Genomic DNA, 15,789 nt, shown 5'->3' with positions numbered 1-15,789 from the left:
AAAGCCTCCTGCTCGGATCCCCACATGTAGGCTCGTTCTCTTGAGCATCTAGCTGCATTAACAAAGGAAGGCCATGCGGACATTTCGCCGCTAGATTCCATCCAGAGCGTGCCGTACGTAGGATGACGCCTAGCGTAGTGTCCTACTTCTCCACACACCTTGCACATTTTCTCAAGCCTCCTTCCTGGGCTGCCTCTCCCTGCTGGAGAGGTCTCCTAATGAATGGCATCTCCCTCTGCAGTTGTTGCACGCACGCCCTTCGACTCTATCCCTCGCTCCTGCTTTCTCCTCTGGTAGCATGCGTATCGCATAGGTCCTCTCCACATCCCTCTGTAATGGCCTCCTAAAAGATGAGGATGCGAGCCTACTCTCACGGTGAAAATTTTCCCAGTTTCGCCGTTTGTCTTTGGCATACCAGTTCCTAGGGAGTTTTACACAGCAGAGAATTAATGTCTTATTCCTCCCTACAGGAATGCGTTTTTGCAGTAGGGCTGCTTATCATGCCGTATATTCTTCATGACTTCCATTTTACTCGAATCCAACGGGCTCTTCTAACACCTTTGTTCTTGGTAGGTGCGTAAACTGCCATCCAGCTGCTGCCCTACAAACTCCTTATTGCTTATGCGTGTGGCGTCCGCTAGTGATGTTCGGTAATGCAGTCGAACAGGGCTCGTAAAGCACCCTACGAGCTGCCACACCTGCTGCGTTGGCTCTAGCCTCAAATCGGCAAAGCAAGCCTATAAGAGGCCTTTGTGTATCTCCAAGGCCTTCTCGTCCTCAAAATTCAAGTTATCTTCGCCAGCCGAAAGTGATCCATCAAGGCGCTCGTGGTCCAACATTCTTTGCAAAAGATTCGCCTTGTTTCCAATCGTTGATTTTCACCTGACCAGTATCTTTTTCACGTCCCCTGGAGACCTGTGGGACAGCCAGATGATCCCGCACCATGTGTAGCCCAGGCTGTTGGTTAAACTCTGTCTTCAGTACATCTGCCTGGTGCTTGACATTCTAGCTGCGTGGATACCACGACCTGCTGTGAGCTCTTCATTAAGCTACCTCGAAATGATTATCGCCCTTTGGAGATGTACGCGCGGACAAGGTCCTAGGTGAGTCTTCACATAAATTACTGCCTACTGATGCTTAGTAGAAGAACAATTACACAATTTTTGAGCAGCCCCCACGCGTAGCGCACGAAGCCTAGCTGAGTACCTTCATGATTGCCTACTGCTCGCGAGCCTGCACTCAGTTACATCAAACATGGCAAACTAAGGCTCGTGTCGGCCCGCTAAATCTGAAAGCAACAATTGAGGCTTTTGAAATGAAGTAATGCGTCGTAGGCTATAAGGAAGACCAGCGTGACTCGAGAGCTTTAACGCACACCTGACTAGCTTGGAGCATTACGGCAAAAATTGAAAGGGCTCATTCAACCTGGCCAGCTGGAAACAAGCAGTGCCAGTCTATTGCTGAAAAAGACTCGGAAACCAAAGCAAGCACTGGAGGAAAGCGCAGCCCTGAGGTGCAAAGGAACAGCTTAGAAAGGAAAGTGTGAGCTCTAAAGCTGAAGAGGTTTTTCCTGGCACTCCATCAATACCAAGAAGAGCCCAGTCCCGGTTATGAACCCATCGTAGAGAAGCATTGCTAACCCTATGCAGGATGGCAATCTAGGAACAGTAATCGTTCAGAACCGGCATATCAAAGCAATAAATCTGCTGGGGTGCGCGACCGTATTCCTCGGCCATACTGAGCTCCCAACAGATGCCGGGACCCCCATCCCTTCACTGCTCTAACAAACGCTTCTTACCTCTTCATGGCTACTTCAGTAGGTCCTATGCTCAACAGGCTATTAGGTCCTTTGACCCTAAGACTCAAAATGCTAGGACATTGATGAACTAGTAGTGTCTCTAAGGAGTCAAGATATTATTTTCGTTTATCAGAGTATAGCAGCTCTGCAGTTTGGCTCACAAGGGCTGCGCATTGTTTTGTAACTTTAAGGAAAGAAAGCGGGGGGTCCACACAATAGCGTGCCCTCACCGTTAAACGTACGAATATCATCCATTCCGCATGTGAAAGCATCCTCTAGGTATGAGGCACCAAAACAACGTCAATAGCCACACTGTTAATCTGTGCAAGACAGTGCTTTTGAATTACTTCAGCTGAAGAACTCCGTGAGGCCGATCTAGACAACCGTTTCCTCTAAGCGTTGATATCCCCCAAAGTAAGTAGCTGGACTCTTTTGGGCTCTTTAAGCCCTCATCTCCTATAATATACGTTAAGCGTTGCTTGCCTGTACGCAGCGACTGGTCTTCGCAGTACAGGAGGTCGATGTTGATTTCGCATCAGTGCTCGCCCTTCCGTGTCTCTGTCAGCTGATATTTTCAGTTCAGGCTGCCGTTATTTAATTCGCATTAGTCTGCGGCCTTTCACGTTTCTGTTAAGTGCATGCATGAGTAGGTAATACCAATTCCCACTGCTTGACACTTGAAATTGGCAATGTGACTTGCGGCAAATTTACGTCAAGCGTTGCTTGCCTGTAGGCAGCGGCTAGTCTTCCCAGTACAGGGGGTCGTTGTCTAAATCGCATCAGTGCTCGACCTTTCGTGTGTCTGTAGATCAGCTGCTCTTCGCGCTTCAGGCTGCCACTGTTGAGTCCGCATCAGCGCTAAACTTTTAACGTCTCTGTAAGTCCATGCGTGAGTACGTAGTGCCAGCTCCCACTACTTGAGACTTGATATATTATAGACTGATCGCCAATCATGCACGTTATCATTATCGTTAGCTGTTCTACGTTGCCATTGCAACTCGCAGATGGCAACTAAACACCCTCAACGATGTGTAGTTTTGGTTGAATATTTGTTGCTTCAGAGAAAATTTCAACCACGTGAACGAAACCACGGCTGAGCAGTCTATCAGCCATAATTTGTCAACTTGTGCATTAGCAGTTACCAAACAGCGCCGCAGTGGCGCTTGTTCCTTGAATCGCAGCACCGGATGCATCGTGATGTAGCTCAGGCGTGCTATCTACACAGCTATGATAACACCCGCTATCACGTTAAGCTTTAACTCATATGATCCTTCCGTGTGACTCAAGTGTGGAGCTCATCATCATCGTCATCGTCATACACATCTTCTTGGTCCTCTGCAGTAAGCCCCAATTCTCGCATTAAGAGCTGCTCCACCTGAGGCCACAAAAACGCACGTTTGGTGGTTAAGCCAAAGTTTGGCCTAAACTCAACTGTTCTAATTTCCGTGAGCATAGGCGGCGTGCGCTTCAATTTTGAAAGAGAGCGTTTGTCTGCCTACTGCGTCACGCTGTTGGACCAGCACAAGCCTTTGTAGTCGCTCGCGCAAACTGCATCCCAGAACGCAAACAAGCACCAGCAACGATGTTATCTTCCGGGCAAATGCACCGATGAAAGATCCTAGTACACATGTGACACATGGGCAGCTTTGCCGTCGGCATAACTTCTGCAATTCAAGGCAAGGAAACACACCTACAACTGTTGGGCTTTATTCAGAAGTGAGCAAATGAACAGAGACGTACTGGCGGTGCTTGTATACGTGGAACGAGATGGCGATAGAACAGGAAAGTGGAAGAGCCAGAAACACAAAAAGGATAAAGCAAACGAGCAAAGTCGCGTCCGCTGAGTCTGCAGCAGTAAGCAAAACTGTGGGAGGGAAAAGATACAGTTAAATTAGAAAAAGAATCTTACGCGCGTTCCCCTGCCGCATGCTTCCTTGGCTGCTGGATCTCGAGGCATGTGATGATAGTACCAAGACTAACCAATGATGAATCGTACTTCCCCCATAAACATCCCAAACGGTTGTTCCTCATTAGGGTAAAAACAAATGTGCATGCGCGAAGTGGCGTGATGCCCGGGGACAGCATCAAACAGCGCGTCGCTGTTGCCAACTGTATCCTTCAATGAACTGCTGAATCTGCACGCACGGGAAAACGAAAAACCCAGGCGAGCCACCTCCCAAAATCCTATGGAAAACAGCGACTGTTGATTTTCTGATTTAACTAAGGTTTACATTCCCTGGACTGAGTAGACCCTGCTGCACACATTAGTGCGCATTCATTAGTGCTGTTTGCTCTTCAGGGTGGTCGTGTTGTATTCATCAGAGCATGCTCGCAGCCCGCCACTGATTCTTGCGACCTCCACGCTAGTGTGCATGCCTAGCAGAGTGGGTAGAAGGGCGTACACAAATCTAAGGGTCCCTTTGTTTGTAGCTTCATCCCATGAATATCCATCAGGCGCCACACTTAAGAGACTGTGCTCGTCCCAGAACCCTACGCAGAACGGAAAACGCAACAGAAAGTTTGTTATTAGGTCTGCTGGAGCTCAAGAACCAGTGCAATTATAGGCACGCATATTGCAGGAAGGTCTCCCAGTCACCTACAAGCTGGCGTCCTAAGGAGCAGTTAACGACAATAAACGGCTAGAACACCACTTCTACACTGCTTACCTAGACATGGCTGGGCGATCCCCACTGGTGATTCTTTGATAGCCAGGCGGTTGAATCGCGAAACGTTTACTCCATCTGCAGTAAATGAAGCGCACGGAGCCAGCCGCTGCTGTATGGCAGTCCCTTCGGCACAAAATTGATATCCGAAGCATGCTCCAGTTCCAAGTGAGCGAAACACGCAAAAAGCCGAATAAAACCATCGAGCCCTAGTCCCCATTTCACTTAACATCGACCATGGTTGTAACTCGTATTACCGTATGATTCGTTGCCTCCTGTCCCGACGTGTAAATCGCTAGGGTGCTAATACTTCGTAAAGTACTGAGCGCTACGCACCGATGTACTTTGTAAACATCCAGCCCGCATCAATAAAGTGCCGAATTTGAACAGTTTCAGGTTCGTCTTGTGGATCGTCATCTGCTTGAGGAGCCACAACCGGGGATATATGAAATTTCAACTCGCCAACAAGTTGTGGGTCCTTAAATAAACGTGTCTTTTCCTTCGTGTCATCATGACCTGCCGTTTCACCGTGCAAGCCATTTTCTGCCTCCGTGTCTTCAGCCCCATTTTCTTCCTGGACATGAGTTTGGAGAGTTTGAGCTGAGCGCGCAACATCCCCCGCTGCATCACTGCTCGTGTTCTCATCCTGGGTTTCTCCTTCTTGTCGTTTTGGTTTCCGCCGAGCATTATTTAGGAGGCAAACCCCAACTTTCCACTTTGCTGGGGTTTCAATAAGGTCCCCTACAGGGAAAATATCACAAAACAGTGTATGCATAAGGTCACAACGCGCTCCGGCAGCCAATAACTTGTTTCAGAAGCCCCAGACTGAACTAGCTTCACCAAAGAGACGCACAACCGTAGGCGATTGTGCGAATGCTTACCCCGCAATGCAGACAGTCGGCGCGCCTCCACATCACGAACAACTGAGGCCTGGTGCTGTACTGACGAAGTAGCTGGTTTCTGGTCTTTCGTTGCCTCTGCGCTTTCGCCAGTACTGTCTAAGGATGAGACCTCAGCGCCCCACTTCGGTTTGTGTAGCATCTCGTGAGCTTCCCTCCAGATTTCAACACTGTAATCGAGAGCGTCAAGCACTCTAGTGACCTTCTCCTGCGGCACTGCAAATGTGATGTAGCGCGCTAGCCGGCTCAGCTGCGGCTCAGGGCTGCAAGCAAGCCAAAAAGGTTCAGCTGTCGATTCCTCGCTCTTCTCACTCGATAACATCAGCTGAGCCTCTTCGCAGGACTCGGGAATGACTTTTGCACCAGAGTTCGAAGCGGGAATGTTCTGAACCCCTTCTCTAACAGGCAACTTAATGAAGGCCACACATGAATCCTCCATAGGTGAAGAAGTGATGGACTGCCGCCAATACAGAAAAGGATGCCGGCGCCGAGGTCGAGGGCGAGCAGCAACGCCTGCAGAGAACGCCGGATTGTCCTTTACTGTCTGAAGTGACGCATCAGTTGATGGATCTTGTTCCTTAGAGGCCGCTGGAGGGGCCGTTTTGCCTATTAATTTGCGTTCAAGAGGTGGAGTTGCATTTGTATCCAACCATAAATTTAATCCCCGAGGAAAGGTTGTCCATCGGCCAAAAATGCGTATGAAGTGCGGGTCATTCAAAGCCCCTTTTTCGTTACTTTGGGCGTAATTTGCTTCTCCGTCTCCCCCAGATTGTCCTGTGGCGCTCGGGAGAGTAACCGTAGAGCCTGGGGTGCCACTCTCAGCCTTTGACTGACGGGCCATCGTCCGGCGCAGAAAAAAGTCCGCAGGCAGATCAACAGGAAACGTTTGATTTAACAGAGGCCCCACCGGCCAGTCCACTGTGCTCAGAGCTACGTAGGGACTGCCTCCCTCTTCTCCTTTGCATCGAATAATCTCACCCCCAACAGCCAGTGGCATACTGCAGCTGCCGTACCTGATAGGACGGAACTCAACTTCACTGTCCTTACTTCTAGAGGCAGCGGCAGGCTTCTGCGGGTGCAAAAAGCCGGATTCAGACCCAACAGCAGGAGAGACGAGACTTGTTGCCTCTGCAGCCGGGGCTGAGAGAGGTGCTTCAGCAGCGAAAGCAAAGAACGTTCCACATCCTGAGCCATCTGGGGCTCCCCTGAAAAGCGAGAGTAAGGCAAGGACAGCTAAGGTGTTACACAGACGCAGCCGCTGTGCAGTTCCGCGTGGAGTACTTTCGTTTCGTGCCACCGCTGAGGGGCCGATGCAGCTAGGAAGACCCATGCCCCAGTCGAACAATCTTCCAGACAGCACTATGCTGAGCCTAGCAGCCTCAAGTTCTCAATGATTCTGCTATCCAATTCATTCTGTACGCATTCAATCTCATGTAGCTCTTCGGATTTGTCAGCCTGCAGGGGGCTCCGCGCAGCTGAATTGACCTGGTAGAGGTGAGTACTGGTGATTAAGGAATGGCGAGCAACGCTTAGCATGGGGTGTATCTCTCTAAATCCTACGGTTAAACTTAAAAGCAAATGCTGACGTCATTTCTACAGCAGTTTTCACTTTTGTTTCTTTGGATGCACAAGACAGTGTCGCCGGGCATTCGCATGCGCTTCCCAACTGATCATTCGTTCGCCGTCGCTGGCACTGCTGCGTGCTGGATCTGCATGTTGCAGCCGTTTAACTATACTAACGAAATAGGCCCTAAGTACTGTCAACAGAAAAGTTTAGTAGCAGGACGTGAGCGTTTTTTTCGCGGCGTTCAATGGCGAGGCCAGGAGGACCCATCCCAGTTATATTTGTGGGGCTTACAGTCGCGTCTGCCGTCCTGCTGACATTAATCCTCAGAAAGGTTTGGGGAGCTTCCAGGACTGGTAGAGGAAAACAGAGGGAGAGACCCTCAAGCTCTTCGTTGACGGTGAGTCACACTCGCTGGAACCAGCACCAGACCACTGCGTTGGCACAGCAACGGCTCGGGAAGCCAGAACAAGTGACGAACAGAAGTAAAGTAGATATGGTGTGTTGCTCCAGTAGACGCGGTGCATTGTCCCGCCTCACCAGCTGAGAAGCCAGAATGCAATTTCGGCTCGGCATACACCTCCTAATGTGCGTTTGCGGTGGTACTTGGTCTCAAGGGTATTGATGCGCCTCCAGCCTCAGATGGAGCAGGACGCTTTGAAGAGGCATGCGAGGCCGTTGAGGTCGCGTCAAAGGATTTGTCAAGCGCGTCTATGATTGAGTTCTATGGTGGGTTTCTGCAAGCACTGCGTCTCGTTCCCAGAAGCCCGTTGTTTAACGAGCCCGTCACCACCCAGGATAAAGGCAAACATCATTGAGACAGTGGCCAATATTTGATAGTGCGTTGCTGCAGGTCTCTTCAAGCAAGCGACGCAGGGCGACTGTGACCTCAGAAAGCCTTCCGCCTTCAATGTTCAGGGCCATGCAAAGTGGTTAGTGCCTTTAGAGTATTGTTTTCTCTCTCCATGGCTGGCTACTGTATTACTTAGTTGACGCGCTCCAGTCCACATTGTGTCTGTCTCCACTGTCCTCCTGTGACATTTGGAAGCGTTCATCTCCCTGAGGATGCATCCGTAATTGCTGAGTTCAGGTCAGCCTGGGAAAAGCATAAAGGCCTGCCTACCAGTGAAGCGAAGGCGAAGTATGTTAGCTTGGCTCTGCGCCTGGGACTGTTACGGCATGAAGAGGGTTCGACAGGAGGGCGAACACGAGTGCGAGTTACACTAGTAAATCTAATATGGCGAGTATGCGGAGAGGCGGGTCACTTGCTGTTAGTCGTGACCCGCCTCTCCGCATATTGGCCATATTAGATTTACTACGCTATGAAAGCAAGATCCAGCACTGCAGGCTCTTCAGAAACTGCCACAATATTTAGGGTGCTTCTGCGTGCTGAATATTCCGCTGAGTCGAAGGGCTTCCGTTCATCTGTTGTAACTTATGGGATAAGTTCCCCAGCTTGGCTTTTTCCTTCAGCTTGGCCCCGTACAAAGCAGGCCTGTCGTGGACGCAGGAGAACTCTTTTGCTCCTCGTAAGAGCTTTCCCTTCACTTGCTTTAGCTGCAGATCTAGTGGTGTCTTGGCATCCTTTTTGTCCTCCCTAAGCAGGTTGTTACTGCTAGCTTTGCCGTTGCTTAAGGGCGAAGATCTGATAAGAGAGTGATGCGCAATTTGGATAACATTAGTTATCTAGTAGCAACATCGGTGTTATGAAGTATGAACATCCCGAATCTAGAACGCGTAAAGACCATGGCAGGCACCGCATATCCTGCTGTGCAGGTCGAAGGGAGATGCATTCTGTTGTTTGGTTGCTGAGGGGAACTTTGAAGCTGCTGTAGGTGCACTATTAAGTAAGCTAGCTGTTGAGTGGTTAGACTGTTCCGCTGCAGCGTCCCCCCTTACTGTGTTCTGTTGCTTGAGGAAGCAAATATGTATTCATCCTTCTACTGCGAGTTGAGAAGACAGTCGGGGCAGCCCAGACTTTTTTGTGTTTTTGTTATGCGAAGAAGATTCTTCCCTCGTCTACATCACGGGCGAGGGCGGAATGACTGGACTTCACTTTGCGGCGGATAGGTGCGCCTGTGTTCAAGTGGAATTGTCTTGGGGAAAGTGATTAGGCATTGTGCAGAAATCTGCGGTGCTTCTTGTGAAACTGCAAGAACTTCACATATATTCCCAAGTCCAACTGATGTTTCTCAACTAAAGGTGCAAACATCAGGCAACTAACGTGTGTGAGGCCCGAATATTTGTGTCTGTTGCTTAGAGGCCATGCGGATATCGCGAAGATGCTGATAGAGTGCGGTGAGGTTGCAGCGACACAATTGGTTGCAGCGTTAATACTGATTGTGCCCAATGCGCTGCTCACGTTTTCGGCAAATTTTCTGTAGTTTAGCACTCAGTACGACACTTCTTGCATGATTCAATAGATACTCATTCCTTTGGCCAGGGATCTTGGCTCTATGCTTTAGGGGGCGTAGACTTGAGATCATGCGTTTCATGTGTTGGCTTGCGCACAGGTGCCGAGTTGGACTGCCAAGACGATTGGGGTGAGACTCCTCTCCATGTTGCACTTGCAGCTGGCCAGCAGGAGCTGGCTGCCATGCTCATCAGAGCTGGGGCAAACACCTATATCAGAAACAAAGAGGGGAAGAGCTGTGACGATTTGATGGAGAACGAGCTTAGATGGCAGTAGGCTGACTCCACCATGCCTCACAGTGTCCTCGCAAAGGTTCACTTCCTGTGTTGCGGCGCCTAGAAACAGGTTTTTGCGGCATTTGTCTGCAAAAAAGGGCAAAACTACCGTAACCGATGCAGACCAGTTTTCGGGACACATCTGCACAACATTTTGACGTGACCTGGTAGCAGCAAAAATATGTCAAGAGATACAGGTCGCTGGTCTTCGTAACTGGGACTAGTTCACCATTTCATTTGCTCCTTAAAGCGCATGCGCCTGTGTCACTTGGCATGTTCTGTGACTGTCAGGGCCAAAGCTATGCATGGGGACAAAGGGGAAAGCGATAGAAAGCTTTCCGGAGGATCGGTTGTAGGCCGCGAGTGAGCGGGGTCCAATCTACTGGCACCTGCAGCAGAAGAAATTTTTCGTGCAGATGCAATATCACCACCCCAGCACTGCGCAGAAATCGGATTCAAATGAGGCTTGTTGAGATGTGGATGGCCTCAACTTCCCACTCGTTGCTCCGCGCACACCCCCGTGTTGTCGAATGCCAGTGGGTGCAATGGGTTGCATGATCCCCTTGCGCGCCAGCGCCACGCACATCGCCAGGCTGGACGTCTGAAAGTGTGGGGGTGTGTAGAGCAAACATTTGCGGGCAGATGCTGACAGTGGACTCAATCGAAGGAAGTTGTTGCAGGACACTGCGTGGGATTGCATAATTGGCACTGAAGCGAGCTGCCGAGACATGAGTTTGGCAATGATTTATCAAGCCTCTTCAAGGGTAGCTTGAAGGCAGCTCGGGATAACTAGGCAGTGTTCCTGCCGGCCAGATAAAACGACGCTTTTGATGCCGCAGGTGTGACAAAATACCACGTGACGCCCGTTCAAGGCTTTCATCCCCTTAGTTTTTGTTTGTCTTGAATATAATAAAGTTTCAGAAAGTCACTGATGAGCCTCACATCGGGGGCTGTCAGCATATAAGGTACTGCAACTTTCAGCAAGAACCTTATGTGAAAGACTTCGGAGGCAAAAATGACGCATAATTCAACAGTCTGCGCCTGGCGTTTTTGCATAAAGAAAATGATGTATTGGCGACATCAGGGCACTTCTGTCCTGCTAGGTGCTTCACGGAGCAACGGCTAGCGCTTCGGGATTGGATTGGTGCAGGTGCTCATCACTTTTTTCATCTGTCTGTTGAGCAGGTGCGGCTGCGTGTTTGGCGAACAACTAACAAGCTGTCACTGGCAATCTCCCAGTGGTTCCTGTAAGGAACTAAGACATTGCTGAGAGGCGAGGCTTCTGTCGAGCGATGCAGGCATGAATTGGCAGAGGGTATACAAGATTACTACCAAATGGGACAGACGGTAGATTCGTACGGGAGGCCATGACACTGCTGGCAGATCGTTTGCACATACACGCAGACGGAACCGTGGAAAGATGCTGGAAACACTGCAGGGGAATAATGCTGCGACAGCACAGAAAAAGGCTCGCCAAAATGTCCGGAGCTGCTGGTCTTCAGAAGCAGCCAGTATACAGGTGTGTCTGTTGCCAGCGCTGACAAAAGGTAACGCGTTGGTACTTTTTTGCCTAGCCGCTGAGGGTGTTTCATGCATTGTTTCCCATGGAGCGGAAGTCCTCTTGGACAAGTGGCGCTGTGGAGCGAACAGAAAAACCGGTCCGAAATGCGCCGCATCCTACTTGCTTTGAATCCCCTCAGACTTCCCCTCAGACTGAGCAAGCAGTAGGTTAGCTAGCCCATGCTTTTTGGGTGTGTTTCCCATTCTGTGCTGTGGGCAGCATCGGGCCTGTTTTAATCTATACGTTTGTGAACAGCATCTTTCTTCTCCATTTGAATTGTCTTTAGTAGAGGAGCTTGCCGTGTTATTGTGACTCACCTTCACAACAGCCAGTCTACCCTGAGAAACTTAGTAGTGTACGAGCTCGATATTTTTCTCAACGCGTTCGATTTCAAAAGCCATTCCGGTGCTGGCTTGACTTGCTTCCGGGTAGTAGCGTCACTTCAGGGTCTTTTGGAAGAGGCAAACGGATTACTACGTTACGTGGGACTTGCGGATTTGCCCAACCGAGGATCTGTGCTGTGGTAGTGTTGGGTGTAGGCCGTGTGGGGCAAAACCGAATCTGAAGGGGTGCCTCACGGAGCCTATGTCGCGGGAACATAATTTGTGCGATGTTTATGACAACTTTCTAGCGGACAAACGAACTTGCCCTAAAGCCAGCTTCGAGTATGAGCTTCAGGGATTCAGAATGAAGCTCCAGGCGCCGAACTAAAACAGGTCTTCAGCTGTATTCATACCACTGAGGAAAACGAAAGGGTTTTCAACATTGGTTCCCTTGCCGAAATGTGTATTGCCGTGCTTTTGTGCCTCGCTGTGCAGTCCGAGTATCCTTTTTTCATGCATCAATACGTCCGGCCGCTCTGTTTACCAGCCGACGTTTCGCCATTGTCTTTTGTATTCAATTAAGAGACTTCACTGGGGTTTTTCCATGCGTTTCGGTTCATGGCACGAGATTCACGCACACCCTTGTCGACGTGCTCCAGCTCGAGCCGCCGCAAGCACAAGCCAACCGCAGTGGAAGCTATTAATAGCAGCCAAAAAAAAGAAAAAGAAAAGCTAAGCTTTCCGTCCAAGTATTTCGCTGTATTCTGGGTGCGGCCTTGGCGAGTGCTCGACGAAGACCGCCCACCTGGCCGTGAGAGACTTCGCTGGAAGTGGGCTATCAATTAATTGAAGTATATTATTTACTCTTTCCCACTGGTTCATATTAAAATATGAAACTATATAGTAGTCGAAGTGGATTCCTCTAAAATGCGAGTCACTGGCTCAATCTCAATGGCCAAGCTATCACAGTCCGCCGACCAGTTCATTTAATGTATGATCAAAAGAGAAGCTCCCTACAGAGTACCTCCCTTACTTATCCACAGTGGCTTAAGTACCCCAATACGCAGGCAGTTTGATGCTTTGTAAAATTTTCCGTAAAGTTTTTGACGCGTACGTACCCCTCGGCTGTTCATGGAAGTCTTGTGCTGGCTATGGCCGTCTTCAACATTATTAGTTAAAGTGTGAAAGAAACGTCAAAGAAATTATTAAGGAATATTCTAAGACGGTGCGGAGGCACAAAACGCAAAACATAACTCCGCTTCTTGGCCTCTGTACTTCCTCACTTGCATTGTTTCTACTGCCGCTGTTCTGTCGTTGCTTCTGACTGGACCTCGGTAAGTGCATCTGCCTGTGAAGTTCGAACTTCTGCCGAGTTCATTGCCTCTCAAACAAACTGATACGAAATCATGGCTTGAAGGCTCGAGGACTTAGAAAAGACTCTACGTAGAAGCCAGCCCAACTATGAACCCTGCAGGGCTCGCTATTCCACGGAAGATAGTCTCCGCTTCTGGCTTACTATAGCTCAGAGACTTTTTTCAGAAAGCCCTCGTAGTCAATTTACATTATATGGTATGGGCATCTACGTGTGGCACACACAGTTACCACTGGGCTTCGTGATGGGACACAACTGCACAAGGCCATGTTGCGCTTATTGGATACCAGCCGCTGTGTGTTTGAAATTTCCCAGAAGTGCTTTTCAATTAAGGCAGCTTCACTTGAAGTGGCTTTAAGCAGCTCTATGTTCACAAGAGGAACATGGAAAGCCCAATGCCTCGAAGGAACTGCACAACTGGCTGTGTGCCTCCCCACACTACTAGCCTTCGAAACAGCAAGAAAACAAAAATTAAGATCACATTACTAATCTAATACAGCAGCCCAAAACTTTTGCCAACTATACGCGTCAAGCGAAAAAAACGGACGTAAATGACAAGATCCCTGCGGAATGTCACTCCTGCTTCGGTGCACTTTGCACACCATCGTGAACCACATTACCTATACCTCCGGCCCAAAAAGGAAACTAAGACGATCCCGACAGCCGTGAAGAATTACCGAGCCGCTGCGTTGCAGTTTCTGTGGCGACAACTGCCGCTACTTCGACTCTCACAGCATGTACCGTGTTTATTTCCCTCCTTCAGGCGTCACATGAAGGGAATTGAACACACAAATACAGGCCATAAGCCGCTGCGAGCTTCCACTTTGTACTGTTGGCAAGCACTGGAAGCTCGAGGGAAAGCATATGCCGACGCATGCCGCCGTATGCACAACTGATACTCATCAGCCACTAGCAGTCGTAAAAATGACTTCGTTTGCCAGTATTATCTTGGCTAGAAGATACTAAAATTAGGCCACCGACAAAAGTTTGTGGCTCCTTCTTCCTACTATGTTCACCTCCACCTCTACGGACAGCCACCCCGTCGATTCGCTCTTGCCCACATTTGTCCGTAGGTGAAGACCTTTACGCCCATGCATTCCTGTTTGAATTATTGCCAGAGGTCTGCATATTCCTGTGCAACTTCACTTGCGGATATTCTCTTATCTCTTCTTACCTGCAGCAACTTGACAAGGAGTTCTTGCCACCTTTTGGGCACATGCGCCTTCGTCATTTCGGGAATGAGAATATCAGCCGATACATCCTTCTCTATTAATTTGCCGAAATAGCTTCCTAGCGCAGCAGCATCAATGTTAGCGGGCTCCGTCAGACCGTAGGGCAAAGTCTTCGTGAACAATTCATAAATAATAACGCCAAGAGACCACATATCACCCTTCGCGTGTGATATCACTGGTACTGCTCTTCTCTCTCCCTTCAGGATATTCAAAAAAAACTCAGGCTCCGCGTATTCGGGCGTGGTGCCAGCAAGGCTATCTATTTCCACCCCCGCAGGGCTGCTGGAGCCAAGATCACCTAAAAGAAATGAGCCGTCTGCCCGCATTAAACAACCGTCCAACTTCAAGTCGTTGTGACAAAAGCCTCTTTCCTGCAGGTGGAGTACCTGCAGCAGCAAACGTTGCGCAATGTACGTCTTTGCATCAGTCGGCAGCGTCGGCACTTGGTCTATGAAGTCTTCGAGATGGACAATAAAGCGCTCAGTCAGTTGCACTTTGTCTGAAATGAACACACCGTTGCTGTGAAGACCATTAGGCATGTTCTCGAGCTGCGCTGTCGCCAGGGGCACCGCCAGTCCCATGCGGGCAGCAGCCTTGTCTGCTGGCATCTTGCCCAAGATCGCACGCAGCCCCTTTTCTTCTGCGAGGACTTGGTTCTCAACATCATCTTCCAGGAGTTCTGTTTCATACTCCGACGCTTCTGCTGAGCTGTTGCTTTTCTCTTCGCTGACGCCGAAAGGCACTCGCAGTGCGTACGTCTCCCCCGTTTCTTCGTCTTTTACCTCCAGCACAAGTGTGAATGTTCCCTCACCCAAAAATTTTGCCACCTTCAGCTTCCGCCCAAAACGTCTCGTGGCGGACTCGTCAAAAGGAGTGACCTCCTTAAGAACCACAGTTTGGCCCAATATGTTTGTAGATTTACCACCAGACAAATGCGCAGCCAGCTTCTTCAGCGATCTTCGGGCCCCTGCAGTCGCCGGCGCACCAATCCCCTTCTCTTTTTTCTCCGCCTCAAGCTTTGCCAGCTCTTCCGCTAGAAGCTTCTTCCCATTTTCTGCTGCGGGCGACAGCCGGCCCTCTTCTTTGTCCACATTCCGCAGCTTAGTGCTTTCCTCACCCGAGCCTTGCCCGCTTTCATGACCAGCAAAGGGAGTCTCTGACACTAGGCGCATAATACGGCGGCCAATGCTGAATGCATTGAAGGCTAAACCGAAGCCCGATAGCAGAACCAAGAACGCTGCCAGGCCAAACTTCAGGCGCTTGCGGCGACGGCGAAGTCGGCCCAAATGGGGTAGCCTAGTCAGAAACAACGGGCCATCTGCCACCTCATTTAGCTTGTTTTCGCTACTTGTTGACAACATCACTGGTGGAGCCTCGGGCTTCATCTTTTGTGTTGCACCGGAGCAGCTGCCAGTCCTACTCTCCGTGAGGCTTCCTGAAAAATTGAGACTGTTGCTTGATTCAAGTGCCTTCAAAAGCACTCCCTATGTTTGCATGAACTCCCTTAAAAACTTGAAAATACGGAGAGGATCACCCTTGAAGCAGCGGATGAAGGATTCGTGGTGCTGGCACAGTGCCTGAAGATGTGGCAAGTGAATACCAAGGCGAAAATGGAACAAATGACTTCCAGTGCGCGCCAATCGAAGGAAAGAGAGGATGTTCGTGACGGTCGGGACAGCGTGTCGCTTG

The 15,789-nt window shown here is 49.7% G+C and overlaps 3 protein-coding genes across 3 annotated transcripts; 1 reads left to right on the top strand and 2 right to left on the bottom strand.

Annotated features, from left to right (window-relative positions):
• Positions 1 to 3,080: 3,080 nt before the first annotated feature.
• Positions 3,081 to 6,690, bottom strand: ENH_00026380 (hypothetical protein, conserved; the record flags this gene model as incomplete). The annotated part of the gene is made up of 8 exons (XM_013577979.1): positions 3,081 to 3,173; positions 3,298 to 3,346; positions 3,539 to 3,644; positions 3,779 to 3,933; positions 4,201 to 4,288; positions 4,465 to 4,539; positions 4,798 to 5,202; positions 5,343 to 6,690. The coding sequence occupies 8 exons, from the start codon at positions 6,688 to 6,690 to the stop codon at positions 3,081 to 3,083; spliced, it is 2,319 nt and encodes a 772-aa protein (XP_013433433.1).
• Positions 6,691 to 7,171: 481 nt separating this feature from the next.
• On the top strand, positions 7,172 to 9,613 carry ENH_00026370 (acyl-CoA-binding protein, putative; the record flags this gene model as incomplete). Its single annotated transcript, XM_013577978.1, has 9 exons — positions 7,172 to 7,324; positions 7,542 to 7,653; positions 7,778 to 7,856; positions 8,015 to 8,135; positions 8,398 to 8,453; positions 8,701 to 8,771; positions 8,928 to 8,994; positions 9,185 to 9,222; positions 9,438 to 9,613. The coding sequence occupies 9 exons, from the start codon at positions 7,172 to 7,174 to the stop codon at positions 9,611 to 9,613; spliced, it is 873 nt and encodes a 290-aa protein (XP_013433432.1).
• Positions 9,614 to 13,976: 4,363 nt separating this feature from the next.
• On the bottom strand, positions 13,977 to 15,485 carry ENH_00026360 (hypothetical protein, conserved; the record flags this gene model as incomplete). Its single annotated transcript, XM_013577977.1, has 1 exon — positions 13,977 to 15,485. One exon carries the CDS (start codon positions 15,483 to 15,485, stop codon positions 13,977 to 13,979), a length of 1,509 nt encoding a protein of 502 aa, XP_013433431.1.
• Between the last annotated feature and the right edge of the window lie 304 nt (positions 15,486 to 15,789).

The sequence above is a fragment of the Eimeria necatrix genome, genomic scaffold (assembly GCF_000499385.1).
Source record: "Eimeria necatrix Houghton genomic scaffold, Enh_scaff1, whole genome shotgun sequence".
NCBI lineage: Eukaryota > Apicomplexa > Conoidasida > Eucoccidiorida > Eimeriidae > Eimeria > Eimeria necatrix.
The sequence above is the reverse complement of the archived record's forward strand: the minus strand, read 5'-3'. Positions and strand labels throughout refer to the sequence as shown.